The following is a 7,944-nucleotide window of genomic DNA, read 5'->3' on the forward strand; positions in this document are numbered from 1 at the left end:
CGTTTGGCCTCCTATCTGTCCAGGATTAGGTAAATGCCACAGCAAGTTTCCAACAGCAGTTTCCTTTCCACAGTCCAGACCGCAGAGGATGGACTGAGGAGCCTCCTGGAAAAGACTCTGAATTGCAATAAACTCAACAGTGAGCTGAAATTAAGGACAGCCCTGTGGCCTGACTCCTCTGACAACAAAATTATGTGACTTCTTATAGGTCTGGGTCATTGCTATGCTAACGGGATAAGTGGCTTAAAATGAAAGGACATCCTGAACCCACGTGGGAAGACAGGCATTATCAAGTCTTTGGGTGACATTAGTTGTGACGAAGGCTGGAATTAATCATGACACTGTGCAAAACGGTTTAAACATTTGCAAGCAAGGAGAGGGTGGAGATGCTGGAACCTGTAAATTGATGCTAGCTGAGCACTCACTGGGGGGGGGGGGGGGGGTGTGTGTCCAGCAAATGGATTTACTATTTTGCCAACTTCAGGAAAGTGTTACAGAATGGCAGACAAAACTGTTTCTATGCAAACAATTGTTTAGAAAAGGGTCCTTACAGCAAATAACTGCAATTCAGGGGCTTTCTGAGTAACCACAAAGCCAGGGACTAAATTTTAAATATTCGACATTATTTTTCTTGGAACCAGGCTGAATACTGACGTCGAGGTTTTCTTGCCTCCCTAACTCCGTCTCTTCCACCAGTCTTTTAATGTGTCAATATCACTTCAGTTTCGTGGGGAAAGGGTAGAGGGAAAAAGGGAGAGGGGTAGAGACAGTAGGGGGAAGGGCAGTGGGTGGGCCCAGAAATGGAGAGATGGGAAGTCACTCCATTAAACTATCATCTTCATCTGTAAACAGGGATTAAAAACGTCTGTCTGTCCTGACACGCTCCCAGGGGAAATGCCATGCTGCTTGAGAAAGCTGTGAATAAAATTCGATCTCTACTCTCCCTCCCTCTATTTGCACAAAATCTGTCCCAGAAACGTCTCACCCTTACATTTTATCAGAACCACGGGAGGGGGGGGAAATATTACCTGAACTCTACCCGTGGCATTATGGATTTTTCTGGAAAACGAGGCTAGGTCAAGTTCTTGGAACATATTTCTACCCTGAAAACTCATATGAATTAAGTCACTTTCGAAATTAAGAATGGAATTAAGAATGGAATTAAGTGCACTCCTTGCACTCCGAAGATTCGTACTTCAGTAAGACTCACTGAAGAATAATGGCGCAAACAACATTTTTTAATTTAGAAGAATCTTGCTGAGAAAGGCTGCCCCAAATAGTACAAACATAAATTCGCAGTAACTTTGTCAAATTTCTAAAAACTCCATCAGGACAGGAGGCTGCAAAACGTCTCCAGGAGATCAGTCTGTTACCAGCGGCCCGTGAGCTTCAAGACCGGTCGCAGTTCGTAGCGATTCAGCCCAGGACTCGAGTGGGGTTTAATCATCTGGGCGTCTAGCTCCCCATCACCGTTCAATTACTGGAGGCTATTATAATTGTCCCCATTTTGCGGATAAAACTGAGCTACGGCTTAGTCTCTTTTGGTGAGAGATTGAGAGAGAAAGAGAGAGGAGGAGGGGAGGGAGGGAGGGAGGGAGGGAGGGCTGTTCCTCATTATCCTAAAAAAAAAAGTACTTAAACCTTAACATAAAAAATGATCTACTTCCAAAAACTGCGTTTCCTTTAGGGTGAAATCGTTTGATCTCATCTCTAACACCAAGGAGCAAAACAAGTATTTTACTGTAAATTGGAACAAAGAGTTACCCCCGACCCCCCATCACCCCAATTCCTGAGGACGTCAGTCACAGCGGACGCGTCATTACGATCGGAGGTGGGGAGAGCGTCTGCTGGGGGCTAATAAAACCGAAGAGGCCCTCTCCATGGGTGGAGTAGAGCGGGGAGAAGACGCCCCGCTGGCACACACCTCCGGAAAACTGAAGCTTCTTCTTTGACCCAGGGGTCAGAAAGATTTATTACTTCCTCGGTGAGGGAGAAGCCTCAGGCCAGCTGGAAGGGACGAGCCGGGAGTGGGGAGCCTGAGAGCCGCGCTCGGCCTCCTCGGAGCGCTCCGGGGCGCGGGTGCGTCCTCGGTCCCCGAGAGGCCCGGCGGTGCCGACCCCGGGGGCAGAGCGGAGTGGGAGGCCGCTGGGGGATTTCTGCCCAAACTTTATCACCAACTCTTTTCCGAGAGCAAAACTGTGCGGTTGAGCCCGGTAGCGGCACGGAGAATCCAAGTTTCCCAGAGGTCGGGACGCCCGAGCGCTCCGAACCCCGCGCCCGTACCCTGGCGCTTGGCGCACGCATTGCTACGGCCTACGCCGCGCGGACGGCGGCCCAAGCTGCGCCGCTGTAAATCGGAACCCGCATCTCCAACCCCCAAGGTGGCGGCGGCGGGAGCTGGGCGCTGCAAGGGGGGGCGGGCGCGGGACGCGCGGAGGAGGAGGGCAGCGCGCCGAAGGGGAGGAGCCGCAGCGACAGACGGCGGCGCGCACCAACCCGGCGCCGGCTGGCAGGAGCCGCGCAGAGGCTGGACGGAGCGCGTTGCAGCCGCTCCGCGTAGGGAGAGTCGGGTAGCAGCATCCTCCCCGGCGCCGGCTTTCGCGCGGCGGCTGCGGCGGCGGCGGCGGCGGGGTTTTCTCTGCCCCGGTGCCTCGTTGACCTGAAGAGGCTGGTGCTGCGGGGGAGGCGGGCAAGGGAGCGCTGCGGACCCCGGCTCCTTTGCCTAGAGCTGTGTGTGTGAGTGTAGGGGGTTTCCGGGCCAGTCGGAGGCTGAGGAGCGGCGGGGGCTGCCGGCAATGCCCGCCCGGGCATCCTTCGGGTGAGGGAAGAAGCAGCTGCTGCCGCCGCCGCTGCAGAGTCGCGCTGCGCCCCATCTACCACCACCAGAGAGATGGGAAGATTCGGGGAGCGGAGGCCAAGAGCAAGAGAGGCGGAGCCGCTTTGCCGGGAGCTGGGTCCCGTATAAGCCCCCTCCCCCTCCCCTCCCTCGGCCAGCTTCACCCCGCCAGAGCGAGGAAGGAAGCTACAGTCCCGAGAGGGCGGCGGAGACGCCGATGGAGCCGGGCGCACTGGACTCAGCGGAGCGCAGAGCAGGGCTTCGGGCCCGGTGAAAGTTTCCCTTCCCCAGCCGCAGGGCGCCCGCTGCCCGCAAACTCTGCCCAGGGCTTGGGCTGCCAAGTCCCTCGGCCCCCTCGGAGGCGCGCGGACCCCGGGCGGAAAACAGCGCTCGAGAAGGCGGGGAACGAGTGACAGCAGGACTGACCGCCGGGCCGTGCTCCCGGGCCGCTCCGGGGAGCGCCCGTGGCTCCAGGTTAGCGGGGTAGCCAGGCAGACCCGAGGGTGGGCGTTAATTAGGGGGAGGAGGATTGGGGCGCACGAGCTTACTCCGCTTCCCCTCGCAGGTCCTTCTCAGAGCCGCTGCCATGGGAGAGCCAACCCTGGGCGCCGGGGACCAGCCGCCGCTGCTGCCGCGCCCGCCTCGGAGTCGCGGCCCAAGTCCCAGCGCCCGAATCCGGGCCGCTGCGTCCTCCTCCCGGGTTGCAGGGCCGCCTCCGCCGCGCTGCCGGCCCGGGTTGTGCCTGTGATGAGCCGCAGCCCGCCGCGAGCCCTGCCCGCGGGCGCGCCCCCCCGGTTGCTCGCGGCCGCGCCTGCCGCCGGGCCGCGCGCCTTGCTCCCGCCGTGGCCCCGGCGCCCGGGTCGCCGCTGGCCCCCGTCCCCGCTCGGAATGAAGGTGTTCCGCAGGAAGGCGCTGGTGCTGTGCGCGGGCTACGCGCTGCTGCTGGTGCTCACCATGCTCAACCTCCTGGACTACAAGTGGCACAAGGAGCCGTTGCAGCAGTGCAGCCCCGACGGGCCGCTCGGTGCCGCGGCGGGGGCGGCTGGGGGCGGCTGGGGGCATCCGGGGCCTCCTCCGGCCGTGCAGCCCCGCGCACACACCCGCTTGGACCCCCGTACCCCATACCGCTCTCCCGTCGCCCCCGTCCGGGCGGCTCCGGCAGCTGGGGCGGGGGCGGCGGGGGCCGCAGCCCCTCCGGGTAATGGCACTCGGGGCACCGGGGATGGCGGGGACAAGAGGCAGTTGGTGTACGTGTTCACCACGTGGCGCTCGGGCTCGTCCTTCTTCGGCGAGCTTTTCAACCAGAACCCCGAAGTGTTCTTCCTCTACGAGCCAGTGTGGCACGTGTGGCAAAAACTGTACCCAGGGGACGCCGTTTCCCTGCAAGGGGCGGCACGGGACATGCTGAGCGCTCTCTACCGCTGCGACCTCTCTGTCTTCCAGCTGTACAGTCCCGCTGGCAGCGGGGGGCGCAACCTCACCACGCTGGGCATTTTCGGCGCGGCCACCAACAAGGTGGTGTGCTCGTCGCCACTTTGCCCCGCCTACCGCAAGGAGGTCGTGGGGCTGGTAGACGATCGCGTGTGCAAGAAGTGCCCCCCGCAGCGCCTGGCGCGCTTCGAGGAAGAGTGCCGCAAGTACCGCACTCTGGTCATCAAGGGCGTGCGCGTCTTCGACGTGGCCGTGTTGGCGCCACTTCTGCGCGACCCGGCCCTGGACCTCAAGGTCATTCACCTGGTGCGGGATCCCCGCGCCGTGGCCAGTTCACGCATCCGCTCGCGCCATGGTCTCATCCGCGAAAGCCTGCAGGTGGTGCGCAGCCGGGACCCCCGAGCGCACCGCATGCCCTTCCTGGAGGCCGCTGGCCATAAGCTGGGCGCCAAGAAGGAGAGCATGGGTGGGCCTGCAGACTACCACGCCCTTGGCGCCATGGAGGTCATCTGCCACAGCATGGCCAAGACGCTGCAGACGGCCCTGCAGCCCCCTGACTGGCTGCAAGGCCACTACCTGGTGGTGCGGTACGAGGACCTGGTGGGAGACCCCGTCAAGACCCTACGGAGGGTGTATGACTTTGTGGGGCTATTGGTGAGCCCTGAAATGGAGCAGTTTGCCCTCAACATGACCAGTGGCTCAGGCTCCTCCTCCAAGCCTTTCGTGGTGTCAGCACGCAACGCCACGCAGGCCGCCAATGCCTGGCGGACCGCCCTCACCTTCCAGCAGATCAAACAGGTGGAGGAGTTTTGCTACCAGCCCATGGCCGTGCTGGGCTACGAGCGGGTCAGTAGCCCTGAAGAGGTCAGAGACCTCAGCAAGACCCTGCTCCGGAAACCCCGGCTCTGAGACGGGTTCCCGGGAGACCAGACTCCCTGTGGGGACACCCACAGAAGGATTGTGGTGTGTTTCAACAAAAACAGCCCAGATCCAAACTGAGGAAGCCCACACATTCTGTTATAGATACATAATATAAATAACCACACAGGCACTTACTGTCAGTGTTTTGAGTCATTGAATTTCAAGGAACAGCCACAATACACACACATCTCAGAAAAGGCAAGGCTTGAAAGTGCTGACCCGCCGCCTTTCCTCTTCTCTCCCCTGCCTTTTCTCCCTTTTCCTACCCTCTCCCCTACCTGCCTTCCATTTTGAAGTGGGATGTTGATTAAATCAAGATCCAGTAACCCAAATCTTGTTTCCAAAATTTTCGTGGTATCTGTGAACACGTAGAAGAGTCATTTGGATGTCGGGGGTAGGGTGGGAGGTGTGGGAGGGTGGAGAAAGGGGAAGTGGTCCAGGAGCAAAAGCCCCACTGGGCACGCTAAACCAAGGAGGCATTCTTCTAAGTAGACTTTTGTGTAAAAAGCAAAGGTTATATGTGAGTATTAATAAAGAAAATAATAAATAATATTCTTTTTTATATTTGCCTCCATTACTTGGATTTGCCTGTGTTCCTTGTCCTGTGCAGCTTCAGACAGAATCTGCTTCTCCTCCCCCCACCCCCTTTTCCTGTCTGTTTCCTAGAAAACAGCTAAGATGGGTGGGAGCAGCTTCAGACTCCTTGATAAGAGCCTTGGAGTTGTGTTCTCCCATGTAAATCACAGCCTGTCAGGTGCCCAGGAATGGGGACAAATCTTCAGATTCTAAAGGCAAAAAGCAAGCAGGGCAGTGGAGGAAAAAGCACAGCGCTACTTTCCTGTTCCACTTGGAGCACAGAAAGGAAGAAGCAACCCCTTGAGGATCTGAAGGCATTCGGTTTTGATTACTCTTGAGTTAACACTGGGAAACCTTGAAGCAGAGACCAGTGTTTTGGTCCTGAGGTTAGTTCAGAAAAAGGATTTTTTAAAAAAGAGAAGTATGTAGTTCAAAAAACTTCTGATGATAAGAACACAAACCTCAAAAATTAGTGTGAACGTTTTGTTGGCAACGGTAGCAAGTTCTTTGGTTAGAAAAGTGACAGAAGTATTTGAGTTTGGAGCGTTTTTCTGCCTCTGACACAGTCCACGGAGGCGTATGAAAAGGGAAGTTTGATCTGGGAACTGTAAGGGCACCCACAGGTTATCCCCCTTATTCCTGGCTGCCCACCCAAATTAGTGCAAAAGAGAATGTGAATTTATAATGGTTTACTTAGGTTGCTTGTGGGGGTACATTGCTTTTCTTTTTATGTTTTCTGAAAGTAGAAAATTGCAAAAAAGCTACGTGTTGCTGACAGTATAAGTCTTCAACCAAGAGCTTCTTTTAGATATGAAAATAAATTATGGGAAAGAGGAAATGAAAATGAATTATGAGTTTGTATGTTGGATTTTGAGATTTGGTATTTTCCAGGGAAAAAAGCATTGCAATCTTCCTGTAGTGGTAATGGTGTTGCTGCTGTCCTGAGCCCATTTGTACTGAAGCGTTCTGCAGAATGTTGTATTATGATAAGAAGTTATGAAGCTAAATAGGAAAAAGAGTGTAGTTGTATATTACATTAAATACGATACAAGTTCAAGTTCATCATAATTTTATTTTACTGTAATTTATTGTGAGATTTGTGCAAACCAATCTGTATAGGTTAAAATGCTGAGGATTTCATTTTAAGGCAAATATAATGAAAAGGAATATGTACATGGGAAATACTTTAAGTATAATTTTTATTACAATGTGAAATCTAACTACACTGTTAAGAATTCCGAGAGTTTAAAAGCACAGAGGTTAAAAAAAGGGATGTTTTTAGCAGTGGATTTTATAACACATTCTAGAATGGTTATTTCTTAATTTACTAAAATTGTTTATAGTAATTGTGTTTATTAATCCAGATTACAGCTATAACACGTTGATCATGGTTTCTATGATATTTTCATGGTAGCGCCTATGCTGAATTATCCTCAGCAGCAGTAGAATATTTGTAACAACTTTAATTTAAGAATACTTTCAAAGTAAATGAACAAAATAAATATTAATGTTGGATGACTAGAGATGAAACAGGTTTAGCGGGAAATTAAGGCAGCATCATTAAAAGGCAACCACTCTGAATTAAAGAACCATATAAAAACAAATTTCATGTGACATTAGAATCAACTCGTTTCACTTAATCACAGTAAAATTCATGCTTAGTGTTTGAGTGAAGGATCTTTAGGCAGTTGAATTCATTCTTCTCTCTGGATAGCTAAGGACTTTGATTGCATTAAAGTGGAATCACGATGTTTTTGGATCTTGTATTTAAAAAATGTGAGACGCCACGTAGAGGCTTTGTAGCCTGCAGCACGTTCACGGTCTCTGCTCCAATGAAATTTTAAGCTAAACACCAACAGTTCTCCCCTTGCTGTGTTTGAACGAGGCTTCCGCCCATAATATCCTTGTTTTGTAGCAGCTGCCTTCTCTCCACTCTGCCACTCCTGGGCTCGGGAATTTGACAGGGTGAATTGTTGCTCCTGAAGATGTGTACCTCGCTGCATTCTAGGAAAGCGAGACAGGTGTAGTTCCCACAAACAGCCGAGATCGTCATATCAGTGACATTCTCCTTCTACAAGTCTGAGAAGGAGAGAAGCAATTTTGGGTGTTAATCAGCTTCTGTCAGCCCCTGGAGCAAGCAGACTTGTGCCACAACAATTTGTGACAGAGCCTGTGACCAT

General features: G+C 53.5%; 1 protein-coding gene across 1 annotated transcript; it reads left to right on the plus strand.

The window, feature by feature from the left end:
- The first annotated feature begins 2,601 nt into the window (after positions 1 to 2,601).
- Positions 2,602 to 7,242, plus strand: CHST2 (carbohydrate sulfotransferase 2). The gene is made up of 2 exons (XM_060011382.1): positions 2,602 to 3,310; positions 3,402 to 7,242. The coding sequence occupies exon 2, from the start codon at positions 3,584 to 3,586 to the stop codon at positions 5,174 to 5,176; it is 1,593 nt and encodes a 530-aa protein (XP_059867365.1). The 5' UTR covers positions 2,602 to 3,310; positions 3,402 to 3,583; the 3' UTR covers positions 5,177 to 7,242.
- Positions 7,243 to 7,944: the final 702 nt, after the last annotated feature.

Source organism: Delphinus delphis, chromosome 4 (genome assembly GCF_949987515.2).
Source record: "Delphinus delphis chromosome 4, mDelDel1.2, whole genome shotgun sequence".
Classification (NCBI taxonomy): domain Eukaryota; kingdom Metazoa; phylum Chordata; class Mammalia; order Artiodactyla; family Delphinidae; genus Delphinus; species Delphinus delphis.

What these genes read in the sequence shown, in the direction of transcription:
- CHST2 (XM_060011382.1), top strand. Translation starts at nt 3,584, where the DNA reads ATGAGCCGCAGCCCGCCGCGAGCCCTGCCCGCGGGCGCGCCCCCCCGG.